This window comes from Mirounga leonina, unplaced genomic scaffold (assembly GCF_011800145.1).
Source record: "Mirounga leonina isolate KUSES-001 unplaced genomic scaffold, KU_Mleo_1.0 Mir_199, whole genome shotgun sequence".
In the NCBI taxonomy this organism is placed as follows: Eukaryota; Metazoa; Chordata; class Mammalia; order Carnivora; family Phocidae; genus Mirounga; species Mirounga leonina.
Window position 1 is genome coordinate 3,915,331 of NW_023270498.1, and position 25,466 is coordinate 3,940,796.

At 39.1% G+C, this 25,466-nt stretch overlaps 1 protein-coding gene across 2 annotated transcripts in view; it reads right to left on the minus strand.

The window, feature by feature from the left end:
- Positions 1 to 248: 248 nt before the first annotated feature.
- The window catches only part of ZPBP (zona pellucida binding protein), a 139,688-nt gene continuing 114,470 nt past the window's right edge, over positions 249 to 25,466 (minus strand). Inside the window, exon 9 of one of the 2 annotated variants that reach the window (XM_035026471.1) lies at positions 249 to 4,914. In XM_035026471.1, the coding sequence (XP_034882362.1) occupies positions 4,820 to 4,914 (95 nt within the window). In that variant the 3' untranslated portion in view covers positions 249 to 4,819. The remainder of the gene's footprint in view (positions 4,915 to 25,466) is intronic. The other variant, XM_035026472.1, reaches the window with a different exon arrangement.

A 25,466-nucleotide genomic window follows, 5' to 3' on the forward strand; every position in this document is an offset into this window, starting at 1 on the left:
ATTAAAATGTATTATTTCACCTGCTGCTTAGAGGCCAAAGCCTTGTCCTCTACAGGCACTTGACCCTGGGTATAATAAGTGTTAATTTAAATGATATTCTGCCACTGAAAGCTGTGAACTACACCAACAACTGAATCCATCTTGTCTCTACATCTGCGAGAAGACAGATCTGTGGAAAGTGAGACGTCTGGGCAAGCGCCTCCTGTGAACACCGAGCAGTGGGCAGCATGCCTGAGGTCACTGGTGGCTAGCAGAGCCAGCCATCCCAGGGCGAGATGCAGGCAGAGCAGAGTGGGGACAAGCCGAGCCCTTGAGGCACCCCTGCATCTTGTCACCACACCTGACCACGATGACACAAACCTAAAAGAACTCAACGCAGTGGCCCCTTGGATACTGAAATCTGACGTCAGCCTGAGTGTCCTGGGTCCCTGACTTCTAGTAGAGAGGGAACTGAAATCAGAAAGTGGAATGGAATGGATAAGAAGGATAACCACAGGTTAGAACCAAAATCAAATCAAAGAATTTAAACCAGTTTGATGGTGGGAGGATCTCAGTGTATCTTGTCCACCTGAATAGGTGACTGGGATGTTTCTCTTTCCTCTCTTTTCTGAATGGATATTTTTAATTAGTCCCTTCCTCCTCACCCATTTTATACTGCGAAGGTTGGAAGGCTGGAGGCAAACGAACTGTCTAGACCCCAGGGCCCTGGACCTCGCGTAAGCTTCTATCCATCACCCATGAGTGTAAATTTCAACCTGGATGCAGTAACTGGATGAGAGCTTGAGGCTGTACTACCTGGGGGAGGGAATGAGCATAGCACATGTAGAACCAATGATGTGAAGGGTGCGTATTGACGCAGCCCAGTTAAAGGGATGATCGGTATGAGAAAGACATTGACCCACTAGCACCCAAGTCCATGTCTTTTATTCCTTTTTCTATTCATGAGAACAAAACCTGAATACATCAGCCCCCTATTGGGGCCCTTGTGACATTATTCCATTCAGTGTAATTTAGAAGTCTTGTATCGGGCTTTCATTTTCATCTTTTGTTTCTGAACGGAAGGAAAACTCAAGGCCTAGAGGCACATCAGCCACCAGCAACCGTGAGGGCAAAAGCTGCACTAAGGGGGGGCGCAGCAAGGGCGAGCGGCCCGAGGGGTCGACAGCAAAGTGCCCTCACTGCGGCAGCGCTAAGCCGACCTTGCTGGACTTGAGAGAGAAGAGAAACCCCCGAGTCGGGACTCTCTGTGACTTGCAGCAGAACCCAGTGAAAACTGGCCCACATCTGCACACTTACCGGCTGGGTAAGCTGGGAGAGTTACAGAATTACTGTGACTCATTTTTCTCATACATAAAATGAGAATAGTAGTAATAAGCCACAGAGTTGGGAATATTAAATATGAAAATCTACATGGAGGATTTCAGAGAAAACCTCTCACATAGAGTGGAGGTGGTAAATAAGCGATTACCAGCAATAGCAGGACTGCTCCATGAGGAAAGCCCTCACCCATGCGCAACATAATTAATATACGGGAAACTGTTCCATGTATCAAAATAGCGATTTAAGAAATGCTGTCAGAGAGGGTGCAGTGAACGTGTACTTGGATATATTACTGGTGGGAGTATAAATTGGTACCTTTCTTTAGGAAGGAGACTGGCAAATGGTCCAGAGGATTAGAAATACCCAAATCTGGCATTCTACTTCTGGCTATTTAGCATAGAGAAGACTTCAAAATACCAGAGTATTAACAAAGAAAATGTTAGCTGTCATGCTGTATGTTAACAATGAGGCTTTGGAAAGCAATAGACACATCCACAAAGTAGAAATACTTAGCCATATTAATTTTGCCAAAGTGTACCAAATATTATAGTAATTAAAATGATGTTAATGAAGTGAGAAAAAAAATAGCGTGGAAAAAACACCATAATATTAAGGGAAATACTGTATCTGTAACATGCATAAAACGCTCACCCCAAAACAGGAAATGTTAGCATTGCTGACATCTGGGTTCTGAAATTGTAAGCGGTACTCCCTGCTACTGTAATGAATACTCTATCGGTTAGGATCCTTGTAGCTCCAGGTTAACAGAAAACCTAGCTTGCTGTGACACAAGGCGTGTTCTCATCTCACACAAATGGGCAAGTCCAGAGCAGGCCGGGGCTCACATACAAGCCGGGCAGTGGTTCAACACCATCATCGAGGCACTGATTCTTTGGACGTCTCCACTCGGTGTCCTCAAGTTGGTCCACGGTTTCAACATAGCAGTTGCCAGAAGGACTGTCTCTGGAGTAAACAAACTTGGTGCTCTGCTGGGAAGAAGGGCAGAAGCAAACTCATACTGGAGAGGTGAGCAATAATGTCCTCTGCCAATTGTGACTATTTTAATTTTTCCAAGTATGTTTATTGCTTCCAAGATTTTGAAAGTAATTTGTTTCTTTGTAGAAAGTTTGAGAAACAGAGGATACCAAAAAAACCTCCCACATGATCCTGTTACATAAAACAACTGTTCATTTGATTCAAAACTCTAAGGAATAGTACAGAACATTCTATCCTATGGAAATAGCACAATTTATTCAACCACTTCACTCTTGTAGGTCATCGATGTTAATTCCATTTTCATTGTTATACAGAATGTGGATGTCAATACCATTGGGCATGACATTCCACCTGATTTCTGATTTACTTTCTTAAGATAGTTTCCTGTAAGTGACATTCCTGGATCAACCCTGTTGAGGCTCTTTTTACATATTGCCAAATGAATACACATTTACACACTTACAGTAAGAAAAAAATCTGATTAATAAAATATAAAATGGGAATCATATTTGCCCTAGCTTTGCAGGTTGATGTAAACATCACATTGTTTTAATGTTAAAAAATGCTTTGTTAAAATTAAGGCATTATATAAATGTAAGATATTATTCAAAAATAACAAACACTTGAAACTGCATTATGACAATAATCTCTCTCAGGGATTAGTTTGTAATTTTTACCCTACACACTGTCATCACTTAAAACAATTTCCAACAGTCTACATTATATGTTAACAGAGGAAGCAGTTACCTTAATTACTGAAGTAGGTATTTACACTCATAGGACACTTCCATGCCTCACTCCCACGACTCCCCTATTGTCTGTCTACTCTTATCCCAGACCACCTTCTCTCCTGGACTGGATTCCGGTCTCCAGTATTGCATCACCACTGTAACTCTGCTCTGCTTCCCCAGGCTGACTAGCTATTGAGCTGATACTGTGCATCCCCAGGAAAATGTTTCGTAAGTTAAGTTCCTCAGCATTTTTAAATACCAGGAAAAAAGTTAATCCAAACTCAGGCAGTACTAAAGAAGACGTATTTCAGTTCATCTTATTACACAATTAAGAAATCCAGAAAGCTTTACAGGCTGCACTGCTTTTAGAGATGGAGACTTAGGAGGTCTTTTACTAGTTACAAAAGACATGTACTGTAAGAACCATAGCCCACCCAAACAGTATAATGGCAAACATGTGACTTACTACAGCAAAGAAAGATTTTTAAAGAAAAAAACCTCTAAAAACACATGAAAACAATTACGTCAAGATTATGAGTCACAAGGAATTTTTTAAAAAAGATCACCAAGGCTAACAAAGAAACGTCGTTTCACTTCCCTTTGTACTTATGTGAGAATCCCAGGGTAATATTTGTCCACAGCATGACCAAACGAGAGACTAATTTACTACTGGTCAATTTTAAAAAGTCAAATAGATCCTAGATACAAGTAAACTTTTTCCCTGTCAATGCACAGTTGTGCCTAGATCCCACCTGTGTATATTTGCCATTTACAAATGTTTATATCTTAAGAAAGGAAACATGAAGGGAAAAAACCAGGGAATGTCCAAGAGAATATAAAGTGTTACAAATGCAAATGAAACAATAAAACAATTGAGAAACTACTACTTCTGTAAGTTGCTCGTGCATTTTTCGGGTACTTAAGCCCTGAGGTTTTGGGTAATTTTTCGTATTCAAACACAGCACCCCAGTGTGAGAGGGGGTGCGGCGCTGGCAGCAGAAGTATCTGTGATGTAACACTTTAATGATAAAGGAAAGCAATGAAAGATACGGTGATCGTTTGGTACTTTTCCCTGGAGGTGTCATCAGGGCAAGAAACTGCCTAATTTCTCTCTGTCCACACTGTGAAAGTTGAAAGGTTAATTGAGGCACATACAATGGTTAGTCCACTCTAAAATGTCAGAAAGGTAATTTAAAGGCCTCCAAACCAAAACGGGGAAGACTGCCACCCTGAACTACATTACAAACCCATCGAGTTGCTGGGACCTGGCCTTACACTGAAGTGGCTAAAAGTTGCAACCATAAGATGCACAGGCTTCTTAAAAAGTGACCTTCAACTATGAAAGGTCACACTAGAAGAAATAAAACCTCATAGAATCAAAGGAAGGAAACAAGCTAGAATTAAAATGATTACGGAAGAATATGGTGGCCTGAGATTAGTCAACATACTGAAAAGAGAATGGGCTGTTTTAATATAATCCTGAAAAATCTTCTGGGCTAACACCAACAGAGTATATTTGAAACCCTTTTTAAAAAACAGTGATCTAAGGAATATTCTGAAGTCATACGTAGTTCTGGCATTAGTGTATAAAGATCAGTGGGTGCTCCATTCGTAAAGCATTTGGACATGCAATGTTTCAATTAAAATGATGACACCGTATTTTGTAAAATCTAATATATTTAATTTTGGCATAATAGTGATTTATTATGTATTAATATTTCAAAAATATACTTTTGTGTTTAACAAACCACTAGAGCTCTCAAACTCATGGCCTATACGCATGCTTTTGCTCCAAACGCCAGGCTGCTATTGCATTGAAGGCAATGGTTTCCATCACGGGGGTTATAAGACCCAGGGCTGCAGATCACTGTGAAGAAAGAATAAGTTAATAGGCAACAGTTTCCTCAACGGCCACATCAGTTAATTTTACATGGAGGATACATTTTCAAAAAGACTCTTTTTCCTTTTTATAATTTGTTTTTAATCGTGGCAAAATACACATAAAATGTACCATCTTAACCATTCTTAAGTGTACAGTTCAACACTGTGAAGTATATTCACGTTGTTGTACAACTAACTTCCGGAACTTTCTCATCTGGGGAAAAGCTGCAAGTCTATATTCATTAAACACCTCTCCATTTCCCCCTCCCCTAACGCCTAGCAGCAACCCTTCTACTGTCTGTTTCTAAATACCTCATATAAGTGACAAGTTGTAACTTTTCACTCTGACACTGGCTTAGACCAAGACTGTGACCCCACATGGTTTTACTGATCACATAACGTTGAGTTGAGAAAGCTAGCTGGGTCACCTGATAGGCTGCATCAGAAGCCATAGAGCGAAAGAGGGCCCACACTAAGAACCACACCTTTGATGCACAGATAGCCCTAAATTTGGGAAGAGCTTCCACTTTATTTCTAATAATCTCCTGACCTCACGTCCTATTTCTGTCACTTGCTGAATGTTTAACTTCGGAAAAATTACTAACTTAACTCAGTTTGATCATCCCTAACATGTGGATAACTGTATATAATGAATATGTTATCACAGTGATCTCTGCCTGACAGAAAGTAAAGAAGGGCAGAAAGATTCCAAGGGCAAATACATTCTCAGTCATTGATTGACTTTGGGATTCGGGGTAAGTGGTCAATTCTTAGTTCTAGCTTCCTCATTTGTAAAACAGGTACAGTTAACAACCAAGTCTGTACTATTAGGTGAGGAGTGAAATCAGATGACTTAGATGAAAACGCATCCAGAATACCGCAAGCCTTCCATAAATGCTCTGTCGTCTGTGGGACCACCTCCCCCCACGCAAGAAGGCCATGTGACGCCAAGCTCTCTAACTGGGCTGGGGTCTCTGATTATCCTGGTCCTCCTTTTCCTACTGCAAATGTAGTCAGCCAAGGATTCACAGAGATGTTTGTTGCACATCTAAGGCATGGTTATTATGGGCCATCAGAGAAGATTCTTTTTCTGGCACCGCGATCAATAATACGTGCCATTGTTTGGATCTGGGCCATAGTACATTATTCAATTTCATATCACCCTTTCAAAAATATTAGAGAAGTTATTTTTCATTCTGGTTTTAATAGATATTTTGTTTGGGGAATAGTGTTTCAGATAAAAAATACTGGTTAAACAAAGTTAAGTAGATTTTTTGCTGCAGTAACAAGAGTATTTAAAGTGGTGATGTATAGGGTAAGATTGTCATGATGTGACATTTTTCAAAGGTGTGTGATCATGGTACTCTTTCTTTCAAAACACATATTAATACTACTTAAAGCACAAATATGGAAATGCTGAGAAAAGGTATCAGTGTTACGTCAATACACAGGGAGAAGAGGAACATAAATCTGCAGGCGGTCCTTACACACATACTTTACACTGAGTATCACCAGCAGAGCTGACACTGGCATCTAAACCCAAGTTTAAATAAATATGATCTTCTAATAAATGTCCTTAGAATTAATAAATCTTTATAACACAGTATGTGCAATACCTCAGAGTCCTTATCTATAGCACTCTCTCCTATGACATATCCTAAAATGCCATGTTCTCTTTTATGTGGAATTGAGGAAAAATTCTCAAATGTTATTTAAATTTAAAGTAGAAGATTAGCAAAATTATCTTCTAGGTTTTAGTCTCACTGAGCCGAATATTTCCCAGCTGCAGTTTTGAGAGCAACCTGATTAAATCTTGGTAAGAGGAGCAGGAAGCATTGATGACTGATCAGTATTGACATACAAAGAAATGAGAAGCAGGCAGAGGAAAATATCTTCATGAATTTAGGATAGGGAATACTTCCTTAAAAAGGGAAATAACTGGGGGGGTGGAGCAAGATGGCGGAGGAGTAGGAGACCTGGATTTCGTCTCCTCTCAGGAATTCAGCTGGATAGGGATCAAACCATTCTGAACACCTACAAACTCAACAGGAGATCGACGAAAAGAAGAGCAACAACTCTCTCATCAGAAAAGCGACCACTTTCTGGAAGGTAGGACGTGCGGAGAAGTGAATCCCAGGCGATATTCGGGAGGATAGACGGCGGGGGAGGGGCCTCCATCGGCCGCTTCTGGCAAGTGATAGAGCCGCGGAGCACAAAATCGGAAATTTTAAAAGTCTGCTCCGCCGAGGGACGTCACTCTGATGGCTGAGCGGAGGGTGGAACCCTCTGGGACAGTGGGGTCTCAGGACCCTTGGGGTCACCGAAAGACCGGGGGTGCCTGAGTGTGGCAGAGCTCCCAGGCAACGGAGCAGGGAAGCCGGCTGCAGAGGCGGAGCCCAGGCGCGGGCTCTCAGCTCGGGGTGGCCATTGACCGTGACCCGCAGCCCAGTCGGGCCCCTGCTCCTCCAGCAGGGACCCAAAAAGCGGCAGATCCGGGGAGACTCACCTTCCTCCCCCGGGAGGAGCCACGCGGGAGTGCACCGCAGGGATCTGCTGGGTTTGGAGACTCCACCCGGGGTCGGGTGCCAGAGATAGAAACGCGCGGTCACAGGCCGGGTGAGGACAGAGTGCGCCCGGAGACCGGGGAGACGGGAGTGACTGACGGCTTTTCTCTGGGGGCTCACTGTGGAGCGGGGCCCCGAGTTCTCGGCTCCTCCGGGGCGGAGATTGGGAGGCCGCCATTTCCACTCTCCGCCTCCAAAGCTGTCCGGAAAGCTCGCAGGGAACAAAAGCCCCGGAGAGCAAACCCGAGCAGATTACTTAGCCGGGAGGGGGCAAGGGCGGGCAATTCTGCCTCCGGCACAGACATTTGGAAACCACGGCAACAGGCCCCTCCCCAGAAGATCAGCGAGAACAGCCAGCCAAGACCAAGTTTACCGATCAATGAGAACGGCAGAACTCCAGCGCTAGGGGAATACTGCACATAGAATTCATGGCTTTTCCCCATGATTCTTTAGTCTTTCAAAGTTAATTTTTTTTAACTGTCTTTTTTTTTTTTAATTTTCCTTTTTCCCTTTTTCAACCAACATCTTATCAATCCCTTTTTTTTAAAAAAAATTTTATTTTTCATTTTTAGAGTCATATTCTAGGGGCGCCTGGGTGGCTCAGTTGGTTAAGTGACTGCCTTCGGCTCAGGTCATGATCCTGGTGTCCCGGGATCGAGTTCCGCATCGGGCTCCCTGCTCAGCAGGGAGTCTGCTTCTCCCTCTGACCCTCCTCCCTCTCATGCTCTCTGTCTCTCATTCTCTCTCTCTCAAATAAATAAATAAAAAATCATTAGAGTCATATTCTATCCCTTCATAGTAGTTACCCGTATTTTTGGCATATATATATAAGTTGTTCTCTCTTTAAAATTTTGAGATAGTTTCTTCTAACAGATTAAAATATACCCTAAATCTCTAGTATACGGTGTTTTCTATTCCCCTGCCTGATCACATTATCTCCCTTTTTTTTTCTTTTTTCTTTTTTTAATCCTTTTTTTCAAACTTCTTATAAATTCCTTTTATAAATTTTTTTATAATTTCCATCTTTACTGTCATTTTCCAACCCTTCATCAAATCAACCCTTATTTTTATACATACATAAGTTTTTCTTTCTTTAAAATTTTGGGAGGCACTTTCTTCTAAAAGACCAAAATACACCCCAAATCTAGTGTGTGGCACTGATCTATATACCAGCCTGATCATATTTGATCACATTCTGGGTTTTTTTTGTTGTTGTTGTTTTGTTTTGTTTGTTTTTGTTTTAATCTTTATCTTTTTCTTTTTCTTTTTTTTCTTTTTCTTTTTTCTCTCTTTCCATTTCTTTTTCCACTGCTTCAGGTCTTTTCTGATTTGTTTAGAGTATATTTTCTGGGGACGTTGTTACTCTGCTAGCATTTGTTCTCTCATTAATCTATTCTCCTCTGCACAAAATGACAAGATGGAAAAAATCACCTCAACAAAAAGAACAAGAGGTAGTACCGACTGCCAGGGACCTACTCAATACGGACATTAGTACGGTGTCAGATCTAGAGTTCAGAATCATCACTTTAAAGATACTAGCTGGGCTTGAAAAAAATATGGAAGTTATTAGAGAAACCCTTTCTGGAGAAGTAAAAGAACTAAAATCTAACCAAGTAGAAATCAAAAAGGCTATTAATGAGGTGCAATCAAAAATGGGGGCACTAACTGCTAGGATAAATGAGGCAGAAGAGAGAATCATTAATATAGAAGACCAAATGATGGAAAATAAAGAAGCTGAGAAAAAGAGAGATAAACAACTACTGGATCACGAGGGCAGAATTCGAGAGATAGGCGATACCATAAGACGAAACAACATTAGAATAATTGGGATCCCAGAAGAAGAAGAAAGAGAGAGAGGGGCAGAAGGTATAATGGAGCAAATTATAGCAGAGAACTTCCCTAATTTGGGGAAGGAAACAGCCATCAAAATCCAGGAAGCACAGAGAACCCCTCTCAAAATCAATAAAAATAGGTCAACACCCCAACATCTAATAGTAAAACTTACGAGTCTCAGAGACAAAGAGAAAATCCTGAAAGCAGCTCGGGAGAAGAGATATGTAACCTACAAGGGTAGAAACATTAGATTGGCAACAGACCTATCCACAGAGACCTGGCAGGCCAGAAAGGACTGGCAGGATATATTCAGAGCACTAAATGAGAAAAATATGCAGCCAAGAATACTCTATCCAGCTAGGCTGTCATTGAAAATTGAAGGAGAGATAAAAAGCTTCCAGGACAAACAAAAACTAAAGAAATTTGCAAACACAAAACCAGACCTACAGGAAATCTTGAAAGGGGTCCTCTAAGCAAAGAGAGACCCTAAAAGCAACGTAGACCAGAAAGGAACACAGACAATATACGGTAACAGTCACCTTAAAGGCAATACAATGGCACTAAATTCCTATCTTTCAATAGTTACCCTGAATGTAAATGGGCTAAATGCCCCAATCAAAAGACATAGGCTATCAGACTGGATTAAAAAACAAGACCCATCGATATGCTGTCTGCAAGAGACTCATTTTAGAAACAAAGACACCCCCAGATCGAAAGTGAGGGGGTGGAAAACAATTTACCATGCTAATGGACACCAAAAGAAAGCTGGGGTGGCACTCCTTATATCAGACAAATTAGATTTTATTTTTTTTTATTTTTTTTAAAGATTTTATTTATTTATTTGAGAGAGAGAGAATGAGAGAGAGAGAACACATGAGAGGGGATAGGGTCAGAGGACGAAGCAGACTCCCTGCCGAGCAGGGAGCCCGATGCGGGACTCGATCCCGGGACTCCAGGATCATGACCTGAGCTGAAGGCAGTCGCTTAACCAACTGAGCCACCCGGGTGCCCCAGACAAATTAGATTTTAAACCAAAGACTGTAATAAGAGATGAGGAAGGACATTATATCCTACTTAAAGGATCCATCCAACAAGAAGATCTAACAATTGTAAATATCTATGCCCCTAACATGGGAGCAGCCAATTATATAAGGCAATTAATAACAAAAGCAAAGAAACACATCGACAACAATACAATAATAGTGGGGGACTTAACACCCCCCTCACTGAAATGGACAGATTATCTAAGCAAAAGATCAACAAGGAAATAAAGACTTTAAATGACACACTGGACCAAATGGACTTCACAGACATATTCAGAACATTCCATCCCAAAGCAATGGAATACACATTCTTCTCTAGTGCCCATGGACCATTCTCCAGAATAGATCACATCCTAGGTCATAAATCAGGTCTCAACCGGTACCAAAAGATTGGGATCATTCCCTGCCTATTTTCAGACCACAATGCTTTGAAACTAGAACTCAATCACAAGAGGAAAGTTGGAAAGAACTCAAATACATGGAGGCTAAAGAGCATCCTACTGAAGAATGAATGGGTCAACCTGGAAATTAAAGAAGAATTAAAAAAATACATGGAAACCAATGAAAATGAAAACACAACTATTCGAAATCTTTGGGATGCAGCAAAGGCAGTCCTAAGAGGAAAGTATATAGCAATACAAACCTTTCTCAAGAAACAAGAAGGTCTCAAGTACACAACCTAACCCTCCACCTAAAGGAGCTGGAGAAAGAACAGCAAATAAAGCCTAAACCCAGCAGGAGAAGAGAAATAATAAAGATCAGAGCAGAAATCAATGAAATAGAAACCAAAAGAACAGTAGAACAGATCAACGAAACTAGGAGCTGGTTCTTTGAAAGAATTAACAAGATTGATAAACCCCTGGCCAGACTTATCAAAAAGAAAAGAGTAATGACCCAAATCAACAAAATCATGAATGAAAGAGGAGAGATCACAACCAACACCAAAGAAATACAAACAATTGTAAGAACATATTATGAGCAACTCTATGCCAGCAAATTAGATAACCTGGAAGAAATGGATGCATTCCTAGAGATGTATCCACTACCAAAACTGAACCAGGAAGAAACAGAAAACCTGAACAGACCTATCACCACTAAGGAAATTGAAGCAGTCATCAAAAATCTCCCAACAAACAAAAGCCCAGGGCCAGATGGCTTCCCAGGGGAATTCTACCAAACATTTCAAGAAGAATTAATACCTATTCTTCTGAAACTGTTCCAAAAAATAGAAATGGAAGGAAAACTTCCAAACTCATTTTATGAGGCCAGCATTACCTGGGTCCCAAAACCAGACAAAGACCCCATCAAAAAGGAGAATTACAGACCAATATCCCTGATGAACATGCATGCAAAAATTCTCACCAAAATACTAGCCAATAGGATCCAACAGTACATTAAAAGGATTATTCACCATGACCAAGTGGGATTTATCCCTGGGCTGCAAGGTTGGTTCAACATCCGCAAATCAATCAATGTGATACAATACATTAACAAAAGAAAGAACAAGAATCATATGATCCTCTCAATAGATGCAGAAAAAGCTTTTGACAAAGTACAGCATCCTTTCTTGATCAAAACTCTTCAGGGTATAGGGATAGAGGGTACATACCTCAATATCATAAAAGCCATCTATGAAAAACCTACAGCGAATATCATTCTCAATGGGGAAAAACCGAGAGCTTTCCCCCTAAGGTCAGGAACACGGCAGGGATGTCCACTATCACCACTGCTATTCAACATAGTATTGGAAGTCCTAGCCACAGCAATCAGACAACAAAAAGAAATAAAAGGCATCCAAATCGGCAAAGAAGAAGTCAAACTCTCACTCTTTGCAGATAATATGATACTTTATGTGGAAAACCCCAATGACTCCACCCCAAAACTGCTAGAACTCATACAGGAATTCAGTAAAGTGGCAGGATATAAAATCAATGCACAGAAGTCCGTGGCATTCCTATACACCATCAACAAGACAGAAGAAAGAGAAATTAAGGAGTCGATCCCATTTACAATTGCACCCAAAACCATAAGATACCTAGACATAAATCTAACCAAAGAGGCAAAGGATCTGTACTCAGAAAACTATAAAATACTCATGAAAGAAATGGAGGAAGACACAAAGAAATGGAAAAACGTTCCATGCTCATGGATTGGAAGAATAAATACTGTGAAGATGTCAATGCTACCTAGAGCAATCTACACATTCAATGCAATCCCCATCAAAATACCATCCACTTTTTTCAAAGAAATGGAACAAATAATCCTAAAATTTGTATGGAACCAGAAAAGACCCCGCATAGCAGAGGAATGTTTAAAAAGAAAAGCAAAGCCGGCGGCATCACAATTCCGGACTTCCAGCTTTATTACAAAGCTGTCATCATCAAGACAGTATGGCACTGGCACAAAAACAGACACACAGATCAATGGAACAGAATAGAGAGCCCAGAAATGGACCCTCAACTCTATGGTCAACTCATCTTTGACAAAGCAGGAAAGAATGTCCAATGGAACAAAGACAGTCTCTTCAACAAATGGTGTTGGGAAAATTGGATAGCCACATGCAGAAGAATGAAACTGGACCATTTCCTTACACCACACACAAAAATAGACTCCAAATGGTTGAAAGACCTCAATGTGAGACAGGAGTCCATCAAAATCCTAGAGGAGAACACAGGCAGCAACCTCTTCGACCTCAGCCGTAGCAACTTCTTCCTAGAAACATCGCCAAAGGCAAGGGAAGCGAGGGCAAAAATGAACTATTGGGACTTCATCAAGATAAAAAGCTTTTGCAAAGCAAAGGAAACAATCAACAAAACCAAAAGACAACCGACAGAATGGGAGAAGATATTTGCAAATGACATATCAGATAAAGGGCTAGTATCCAAAATCTATAAAGAACTCATCAGACTCAACACCCAAAGAACAAAGAATCCAATCAAGAAATGGGCAGAAGACATGAACAGACATTTTTCCAAAGAAGACATCCAAATGGCCAACAGACACATGAAAAAGTGCTCAATATCGCTAGGCATCAGGGAAATCCAAATCAAAACCTCAATGAGATACCACCTCACACCAGTCAGAATGGCTAAAATGAACAAGTCAGGAAACGACAGATGTTGGCGGGGATGCGGAGAAAGGGGAACCCTCCTCCACTGTTGGTGGGAATGCAAGCTGGTGCAGCCACTCTGCAAAACAGTATGGAGGTTCCTCAAAAAGTTGAAAATAGAGCTACCATATGATCCAGCAATTGCACTACTGGGTATTTACCCCAAAGATACAAAAGTAGGGATCTGAAGGGCTACGTGCACCCTGATGTTTATAGCAGCAATGTCCACAATAGCCAAACTGTGGAAAGAGCCAAGATGCCCATCGACAATGAATGGATAAAGAAGAGGTGGTATATATATACAATGGAATATTATGCAGCGATCAAAACGAATGAGATCTTGCCATTTGCAATGACGTGGATGGAACTGGAGGGTATTATGTTGAGTGAAATAAGTCAAACAGAGAAAGACATGTATCATATGATCTCACTGATATGAAGAATTCTTAATTGCAGGAAACAAACTGAGTGTTGCTGAAGTGGGGGGTGGGGTGGGAGGGATGGGGTGACTGGGTGATAGACACTGGGGAGGGTATGTGCTCTGGTAAGTGCTGTGAATTGTGCAAGACTGTTGAATCTCAGATCTGTACCTCTGAAACAAATAATGCAATATATGTTAAGAAAAAAAAAAAAAAGAAGAAGGTAGCGCGAGGGGAAGAATGAAGTGGGGGATATCAGAGGGGTAGACGAACCATGAGAGACGATGGACTCTGAAAAACAAACAGGGCTCTAGAGGGGAGGGGGGTGGGAGGATGGGTTAGCCTGGTGGTGGGTATTGAGGAGGGCACATTCTGCATGGAGCACTGGGTGTTATGCACGAACAATGAATCACGGAACACTTCATCTAAAACTAATGATGTAATGTATGGGGATTAACATAAGAATAAGAATAAAAAATAAATAAAATAAATAAAAAATAAGATTAAAAAAGGGAAATAACTAAGCGTAATATAAAACATGTGATACATGTGGTATTTTTTTTTTTTAAAGATTTTATTTATTTATTTGAGACAGAGTGAATGAGAGACAGAGAGCATGAGAGGGAGGAGGGTCAGAGGGAGAAGCAGACTCCCCACCGAGCAAGAAGCCTGATGTGGAACTCGATCCAGGGACTCCAGGATCATGACCTGAGCTGAAGGCAGTCGCTCAACCAACTGAGCCACCCAGGCGCCCCGGTACATGTGGTATTAAAATTAAGAACTTAATTAAAAATGATAAAAGTAGGAATAGTCAAGCAACAAAACTGGGTCACAGATGCAGCAATAACCAATAGAATATCATCCAGAATATACAAATAATTCCTATAAATCAATGAGGACAGAAAACCAATTTAAAAATAGAAATAAAAGAGAACAAAATAAATGTCCGACTAATGTCGTTTTTATTGAGACACACACACACACACACACACACAAACCAAAACCGCTCAAAGAATTTAAGAATTTGGGAAATGCAAATCAATAGCAAACTCTAATATACTGACAGTGACTTCAGCAAAAGGACAGCTCCAGGCCCCCATGGAAATATTAAATAAACAACTAGAGACTGGCTAAAATAACCCTGTAGGAGGTCTGAAAATTAGATGAAGATCAACAGCAATCAAATGAACACAAAATCAAGAAGAAGTCATGTTCCAAATGGTACAAAATTTGTAGCATTTTTTGCTCTACCTTGTCCCGGCTCCTCTCCAGGGCAGACCCACGGTTTCGGGGGAGTGGCAGCCCAGTGCTGGGTTCCATCCCACACACCAGAGAGCAGAGCAGATGGGATCAGCCACCTGTCCGATGGCCACCTGAGGGGTTGGTCTCAGTGTTTTCAGAACTCGTTCAAATCTCAGGCTAGGGGAAGTCCTGGGCACATTTCTGAGAACCACAAGGTGATGACAGGCCCCCAGATACCTGGGGCCAGAGACTGGTGATTGAAGAATATGACCGAACACCAAAGGACCAAAGAAGAATCAGTGGACGAACCCTCAAGAAAATGAAGATACTCAAAAACAAGCAAAAAAAAAAAAAAGCAGCCAAGTATACAGAGCAATCAGAAGAGAGCACATAGGACCAAACACATATGAGAAGGTGCTCAACGTTATTAATTATTAGGGAAGTAAAATCAAAAGTAGAGTATGGTATCACGTCACACCCATTAGGATGACACTATCAAAAAAAAAAAAGAAAGAAAACAAGTGTTGGTGACGATGTGAAGAAACTGGAGCCCTCGTGCATGGTTGGTGGGAATGCATGACGGTGCAACTGCTATAGGAAAAATATGGATGTTCCTCAAAACATTAAAAATGCATGTACCATATGATCAAGCAGTTCCACTTCCAGATATAGAGATAAGAGAACTGAAAGCAGGATCCTGAAGGGACATCTCTAAACCTTTGTTCACTGCAGTGTTACTTACCACAGACAAGAGGTGAAAAGAGCCCAAGGGTCCCTCAGTGGGTAAACGGATCAAGAAAATGTGGTATATATACATAGCAGCATATCGTTCAGCCTTAAAAAAATAAGTCCTGCAACGTACTGTGATATGGACGGAACTTGAGAATATTATGCTAAGTGAACTGAGGCCAGTTATAAAAAGATAAATAGTACATGATTCTGCTTACAAGAAGTATCTAAACAAATCCAACTCAGAGAAATAGAAAGAGCTGTGGTTTCTAGGAGCTGGAGGAGGAAGAAATGGAAGTTGTTGTTCAAGAGGTTATGGAAAACATAATAATAAAAAGAAAAAAAAACAAACAAGAGGTTATGGAAAGTTTTAGATATCTGCTGCACAACAATGTAAAGTTAGGGCTACTGAGCTGTATCCTTAAAAATGGTCAAGGTAGATGATTTTATGTTATGTGCTTTTTAACCACTATTAAAAATTTTTTAAAAATACAACAAAACGTAAGAGAACCAAAACCTTCCAACAAATAAGAGGCCAAGTCTACATGTCTTCACAGATGAATTCTACCAAATAGTAAAAAAAAAAAAAGAAAATACCACCTCACACCAGTCAGAATGGCTAAAATGAACAAGTCAGGAAACGACAGATGTTGGCGGGGATGCGGAGAAAGGGGAACCCTCCTACACTGTTGGTGGGAATGCAAGCTGGTGCAGCCACTCTGGAAAACTGTATGGAGGTTCCTCAAAAAGTTGAAAATAGAGCTACCATATGGATCCAGCAATTACACTACTGAGTATTTATCCCAAAGATACAAAAGTAGGGATCCGAAGGGGTACATGCACCCTGATGTTTATAGCAGCAATGTCCACAATAGCCAAACTGTGGAAAGAGCCAAGATGTCCATCGACAGATGAATGGATAAAGAAGAAGTGGTATATATATACAATGGAATATTATGCAGCCATCAAAAGGAATGAGATCTTGCCATTTGCAACGACGTGGATGGAACTGGAGGGTATTATGTTGAGTGAAATAAGTCAATCAGAGAAAGACATGTATCATATGACCTCACTGATATGAGGAATTCTTAATTGCAGGAAACAAACTGAGGGTTGCTGGAGTGGGGGGTGGGGTGGGAGGGATGGGGTGACTGGGTGATAGACACTGGGGAGGGTACGTGCTATGGTGAGCGCTGTGAATTGTGCAAGACTGTTGAATCTCAGATCTGTACCTCTGAAACAAATAATGCAATATATATTAAGAAAAAAAAAGAAGAAGAAGGTAGTTGGAGGGGAAGAATGAAGCGGGGGAAATCAGAGGGGTAGATGAACCATGAGAGATGATGGACTCTGAAAAACAAACTGAGGGTTCTAGAGGGGAGGGGGGTGGGAGGATGGGTTAGCCTGGTGGTGGGTATTGAGGAGGGCACATTCTGCATGGAGCACTGGGTGTTATGCACAAACAATGAATCATGGAACACTTCATCTAGAACTAATGATGTAATGTATGGGGATTAACAGAATAAAAAAAAAAAGAAAGAAAGAAAGAAAGAAAAACATTAACCCCAATCCTTCTCAAACTCTTCCAAAAACTGAAGCAGAAGGAAAACTTCTGGACTCATGCTGTAAGGGCAGAATTGCCCTATTACTAAAGCAAAAGACAGTACATGAAAACAAACCTATGGACTAATAATAACCTTCTGAATATTGATGGAAAAATCCTCCAAAAAATACTAAACCAATTTAACAGCATATTAAAAGGATTATATACCATGGTCACCTAGGGTTTATTCCTAAAATGCAAGGACAGTTTGATATATGAAAATCAAGGGGCGCCTGGGTGGCTCAGTTGGTTAAGCGACTGCCTTCGGCTCAGGTCATGATCCCGGAGTCCTGGGATCGAGTCCCACACCGGGCTCCCGGCTGGGCGGGGAGCCTGCTTCTCTCTATGACCCTCCCCTCTCTCATGCTGTTTCTCTCTCTCTCTCTCTCAAATAAAATAAAATCTTTAAAAAAAAAAAAAAAAGAAAATCAAGGACAGTTCCTTATATCACAGAAACAGAATGATGGGGGGAGGAATACCATACAATCATCTCAACTGCACAAAAAGCATTTGACAAAATTCAACATCATGTTACGCTAAAAACTCTAAGCAAATTTCAATTATATAATGGGGTATTATCAACCATAGTTACTGTGTTAGATCCTTAGACTTTATCCACCTTATAGCTGAAAGTTTGTACCCTAAGAAAGTAGAACTTAAAGGTTCTCACCAAAGATAATAAAATAAAACAAAATAAAATAAAATAAAAATATGTGAGGTGATGGGGGTGTTAATGAACCAGATGGGAGAAATCCTCTCACCATGCATACATATATCAAGTCATCACAATGTACACCTTGAATATCTTACAATTTTGTTAATTATACCTCAACAGGTATGAAAGATACCACAGGAACATAAGTAAAGGAGCACAAAGCAAAGTAGTCACATAAAAAGGAGAGGAGTTTTGCAGTGAGTCAAATTTGGTTTCAAATTCTAATTTTTCACTTAGTATCTTTATGAACACATGCAAGTACCATAAGATTGCTGAGATTCAAGTTCCTTGATTACAAAATTTGGATACTTCCTACATCAAAATTTCTGATGTTTAAGAAAACACTGGCCAAACTTTTAGCAAAGCTTCAGTTATTATTATAAAGAAATGAGTGAAATGTGTATTTCTGTGGGGTAAGCAGAGCTTAATGCACTCAGGATACTGTGACAAAACTCAATCTTGTGTTCTCCTTATTCTTGAGCTCCTATAGCAAATCTGTATCGCCCATGTGGCCCTTACTACATTTAGTCATTAACTGCTACTTAAATTTTCATATGTTCAGATTTATATCCCATTAGATTCCCACAAGCTAAAATTGTGTGTGTTTTTGATAATTCCCTCTCATATCACTTAAAACCATGTTTGGTAATTGGTAATATAATAGATAACTTATTTAATGTTAAAGAAAAAACACTTAAAAGAGAGGAATAAAATGGATTTTCCTCAACCTGATAAAGGGCCTTCATGAAAACCCACAGTCAGTATTATAACCATAAGAGACTATGAGCTTTTCCTCTAAGATCAGGAAAAAGATAAGGATGACTATTATCTCTGTTTCTTTTAATATAATATTGGAAGTCTTACCCAGGGTAAGGCAAAAAAAAAAAAAAAAAAAGAATTCAAATTAGAAAGAAGTAACGTTAGCCTTCTATGATCTTCTATGCAAAAAACCCTCAAGAATCCACCAAAAAAAACCCCTCATTGACCTAATAAACAAATTTAGCCAAGTTACAAGACACAAAATTGACATGCAAAAATCAGCTGTGTTTCTATACACTAACAATGAACAATCCCAAAAGAAAATTAAGAAAAACAGTTCTATTTACAATAGCATCAAAATATACTATTTAGGAGTAAATAACCAACAAGGCATAATACTTGCATACCAAAAACTACTAGGGGCGCCTGGGTGGCTCAGTTGGTTAAGCGGCTGCCTTCGGCTCAGGTCATGATCCCGGCCGGGGTCCTGGGATCGAGCCCCGCGTCGGGCTCCCTGCTCAGTGGAGAGTCCGCTTCTCCCTCTCCCTCTGCCTGCCTCTCTGCTTACTTGTGCTCTCTCTCTATCTCTCTGTCAAATAAATAAATAAAATCTTTAAAAAAAAAAAAAACTACTAAAAAGTACTGAAAGAAATAAAAGAAGACACAAATAAATGGAAAGACATCTCATGTTCATGGGTTGGGGCATTTAATATTGTTAAGATGTCAATGCTACTGGAAACCATTCATAGATTCTATGCAAATTCTATCAAAATCCCAGTGACAATGTTTTCAGAAAATGAAAAATCCATCCTAAAATTCACTGAAACCTGAAGGGACAAAGAAGAGCCAAAACAATTTTGAAAAACAAAACTGTAAATCTCATACTTGCTGATTTTAACACTACAAAGCTACAATGATAAAAATGGTCTGGTCCTGGCCTAAAGATAGAGCTCGAGACAAACAGAATAAAATAGTCAAGAAATAAACTGTAAATGATTTGGAACAAGGGTACCAAGATCATTCAAATGAGGCAAGGGCAGTCTCATCAACAAATGGTAGTAGGTAAGGGGGATATCCATATGCAAATGTACAAGGCTGGACTCCTATCTTAAGCTGTATGTAAAAGTTAGCTCAAAAAGATCAAAGATACAAACAGAAGAGCTAAAACTGTAAAACTCTTGGGAGAAAACGTAAGATAAAAGATGCATGACGTTACAATTTTCAATGGTTTAATACAACACCAAAAGCACATGGACAAAAACATAGATAAATTATTTGCAAAGGAGGTTAATATCCAAAATAATAATAATAAAGAACTCTAATTCAACAACAAAAATTAAACAACCCAACTAAAAAGTGGGCAAAAGCTCTGAGCAGCCATTTCTCCAAACAAGACATACAAATAACCAATAAATACATGAAAAGATATTCAACATCACTAACCCATCAAGGAAATGCGAACCAACACCACAATGAGACACCACTTCACACACATTAGGATGGCAAGTTATTAAAAAAAAAAAAAAGTAAAATAACAAGTGTTGGCCAAGATGCAGAGAAACTGTAAGCCTTGTGCTTTGTTGGTGGGGATGTAAAATGGTGCAGCCTCTGTGTATGGCGGTTCCTCCAAAAATTAAAAACTGAACTACCATATGATCCAGTGATTCTACTTCTGAGTATAAGCATATGGACTGAAGGTGTGTGCCTCTCTAAAATGTGTCTGTTGAAGACTTAACTCCCAGTGTGGCTCTCTCTATAGATGGGGCCTCCTAGGAAGTAACTGCAGTTAAATGAGGTCCTAAGAGTGGAACTCTGATCTGACGGTATTAGTGTGCTTATAAGAAGGGAGAACAGAGTGCCTGCTCTCCTTCTCCTTCTGTACACATTAACCAAGACCATCTGAGGATATAATGAGAAGGTGGCATGCTAGGCCATCTGCAAGCCAAGAAGAAAGCACTCATGGGAAACCAAAACCTTGAGCCTGGACTTCTAGACTCCAGAATTGTGGGAAAAAAAATGTACTGTTTAAGCCATCCAGTCTGGGATTCTGTTATGGAAGTCCAAACGGACTGATACAATATTTATCCAAAAGATCTCAAAGCAGGATCTCAAAGACATATTTGCACATCATGTTTGCTGCAGCATTATTCACAACAGCCTAGAGGTGGAAGCCACCCCGATTTCCAATGACAAATGAGTGGATAAAAAATAAATGTGGTACATACATGTGGACAGAGAAGGTTGAGTACAAGTCACAGGAACAAAAGACACGGCACAGGGAATATAAGCACTGATACTGTAATAGCATTGTATGGGACAGATGGTAGCTACACTTGCGGTAAACACAGCATTATGCATAAGCTTGTCAGATCACTATGTTGTACACCTGAAATTAATATAACATGGTGTGTCAACTATATTCAAATAAAAAAAATTATAAAATAAAGACGTGGTATGTAAGTGTTAGGTGAACTAATGTGAAACAAATGTGAGAATGTGGAACTATGAAAAGTAATGTGGAATGGGTTGAAAATGTGTCATGGTAACCTACCACACATTTTACGAGAATGGGAATGTGGTCCATCCATACAATGGACTATTATTCAGTCTTAAAAAGAAGGGAATTCTGACATATGATACAACACAGATGCTAAGGGAAATAAGCCAAGCACAAAAGAACAAATACTGTATAATTCCATTTATATGGGGTACCTGTAGTAGTCAAATTTATAGAGACAGAAAGAAGAGTGGTGATTGTCAGGGACTAAAGGAAGAGGGGACTGCAGACTTAATGTTTAATAGGTACAGAATTTCAATGAGGAAGATGGAAAAAGTTCTAGAGATGGATGGTGCTGATGGTTGTATAACAATGTATATGTACTTAATGCCATAAAATTGTACATTTAAATATGCTTAAAACATTATCTTATGTATATTCTACCACAATTTTAAAAATGTGATGCATTACATAGGGTCATCAGATTGCAAATACGTAAAGTGTGATTATGCCAAGAACTGCATACAGGATTTCTCCTACGTTGCTATTGTAGAAGTGTTAATTAATACACCAAATTTGGAAAGCATATGGATATATTTTAATGAATTACATGTCTTATGACCCAGTGTTAGGGAAAGACGTTGAAGAATCTTGGATACTAGGATATATAAACAAAGATATCCATGGCAAAAAACCCAGAAGTATGAAGCAATTTCAAACAATGAAACAGATATACACAACTCTATATATTCATATGATAGAATATTACATAGAAATAGAAATTTTTAAAGATAGTTTTATAACCACAAAAATATGAATGAATCTCACAAATACAGTCTACAATAATGTGAATCAGTTAAAATGGCCTACTATAAGATTCTCAGGCTGGATTTTCAAAAATACAACTTTATGCTGTAAAAGCAAAAATGTAAATATTAACCAAATTAATTTATACCAGCAATACACTCAAATAAAATCTCAACCATAATTTTCTTTTATGTAACTTGACAAACAATTCAAAACTGGTAGCATTTAAAAAGCATAAAGAAGGTGGTTTATCCTCTCTAGACATCAAGACACTTAATAAGTTTAGTAATTACCACAGATCAGTAAAACAAAAGAGAGGACACTTTAAAAGACATATATATGGCATGTACCCTTATTTTAGATCTTAGTGTAAAGAAAATTTTGGTATTAGTGGAATAAATTACTAGAAAAACTTTTTTTCATAACTGTGAAGCAGGTAAGCCTTTTCTAAAAAGAAAGAAAGAAACAATAAGACTCATACTACATTATACAAACAAAAAAATATGTACCAAAAACAATGTGCACAATGTTCAAAAACAAGTGGTAAGAACTCCACTTCTAACTTACCGAATTAATCCATCTGCAGTAAAAGTGATAAAATCTGGAAAAAGCAGCACACACGATTTGACAAGCACTAAAGAGGTAGCAGAAGCAGGCAGATACTGAAGGCATGCTAACTCCTGAAAGAAGGGGAACTTTACTGGGTAAAATTATTGTTATATCACTGCAGTGGGCACTCACCAGTCTATGTGGCCCATGGGTGGGTAAAACTGAAGCAGAAATTCAGTCTCACTGGTTACAAAAAATAAAAGGACAGGCTTTTAGGCCACCAGAAGATATGGAAAGTAATGGGAAAAATTCAGTGAAACAGAATCAGGAGCTCTAAAATCTGCATATAAACTCCACTCAGATAACTGGCTAATGTATAACCTTCACATGTGTCAATGATGCTGCAAGAAGCTCAGCAAAAAGCAAGAGTTGGAAGGCTGACTAAACCGAGATGATACCTATGCTGGGGGAGAGGGTTTAGATTTTGAATCTGGCATACTATTAAAACATAAATCAACAATCTTCAGAAGAAAAATAAACCAGAAGACTCTACATAGTACTATCCATAAAGTTTAGTATATCATAAACATTAGATTTTCAAAGACACAGAAAACTGTGACTCATAGTCAAGAGGAAAAAGATCAGTAGAAACAGATCCAAAATAACATAGATGTGGTAATTAGCTATAAAGACTTTATAGCAGCTAGCATAAATGTATCCAAGGACATATATTACCATAATAAGTAAGCAGATTGGAAAACTGCATCAGAGAAATGGACGCTCTAGACCACAAAACTAAAATATTAAAAAAAAAAAAACCCTAGATCTGTTTAATAGCAAAATAATGACAAAAGTAGAATATGTCAGTAAATATGAAGATATAACAACAGGAATTGCCCATTCTGTAGAATAAAGAGCAACAAAGGTTTCAAAAAATGAATAGACAGTGATACTAGCGAAAATACTGGTAGCTCCAAAAGGCTGTCCCAACCAAAAAGATACGAAAAAAATCAAGCAAAACTCTCAGAGTTAACTCTGAAAGAACTCTGGAAAACAATCAACATACCGGAAATAATAATATGGCAGAAATAAGTCTTTTCCTATCTGTAATTACTTCAACATAAATGGATTAAATTCCACTATCAGAAGCTGGAGATTGACAGAATGAATAAATAAAACATGCTACAACTATATGCAATCTGAAGGAGACTCACTTTAGATCAAAAGAAACAAACAGGTTGAAAGTGAAAGAATGAAAAAAGATATTCCATGAAAATAGTAATGAAAAAAGAGCTGGGTTGATGTACTAATATACACCTAAACAGAATAGTAAAAAACTGTTATTAAGAGGAAAAGAAAGAAACTACATACTTACAAAAGGGTGAATTCACCAAGATATAACAATTATAAAAATATATAAAACAAACAATAGGTACACAAAATACATAAAGCAAACTGACAGAATTAAGGGAGAAATTGACAAAGTTTTACGGTAATCGAGATTTCATTACCTCACTTCAAATAGTGGATAGAATTTTTATTTATTTTTTTAAAGATTTTATTTATCTGACAGAGAGAGAGCAGGCACAAGTAAGCAGAGTGTCAGGCAGAGGGAGAGGGAGAAGCAGGGTCCCTGCTCCCAGGACCTTGGGATCATGACCTGAGCCAAAGGCGGATGCTTAACCAACTGAGCCACTCAGGCGCCCATGAATAGAGTTTTTAGACAGAAGATCAGTGGAGGACTGACAACACAATAAACCAATTAAACGTAACGACATTCATAAAACACTCCACCCACAGTGACGGAATACCCGTTTTTCTCAAGTGCACATGGAATATTTCCTGGGATAGAGAATATTTTGGGCCAAAATACAGACCCTAAAAGACTGGCATACAAATTATTTATAATCGCAACACAATGAGGCTGGAAATCCGTAACATAAGAAAAAGTGGTAAGTTCACAAATATGTGGAAATAAATTTTCTCTTGAAAGATCAAAAGGATAAAGAAAATATCAAAAGGGAAATTGGAAATGCAAAGTCATTTCAACATTAGAAGATCAATCAATGCAAATTTCTATACTAACATAATAAAGGACAAAAACCATATGATTATTTCAAAAGTTGCAGATAAAAGTATAGGACAAAATACACTAACTATTCATGATTAAGGCTTCAGAAAACCCAAGACTGGTAGGGGACTGCTTCAAACTGGCAACAAGCATCTAAGAAGATCCTACTGTTGATACCATACTTGAAAGTGAAAGTTATTTATCTCTAATATTGGGAACAGGGCAGGAATACCTGTTTTTATTTCTACTCAACACTGCATTGGAGGAGCTAGCAAATGCAATAAAACAAGTAAAAGAAATAAAAGGCACAATTATAAGACAAAGAAGTAAAACTGCTATTACTTGCAGATGATATGTTTACTCATGTAAGAAAAATATAGAGTATACAAAATAATTTCGAGATCTAATCAGTGAATTAAACAGAGTCACATGATCCAGGTCAGTATTTCTGCCTGTGAATGCCACTGAACAAGCATCATTAAAGTCTCCCCTCCCACTGCTGTCATGACTAAGTCAAAGTCTCCCAAAGAGCCCAGATAACTGTGGAAGCTCTTCATCGGAGGTTTGGTCTTTGAAACAGCTGATGAGAGTCTGAGGA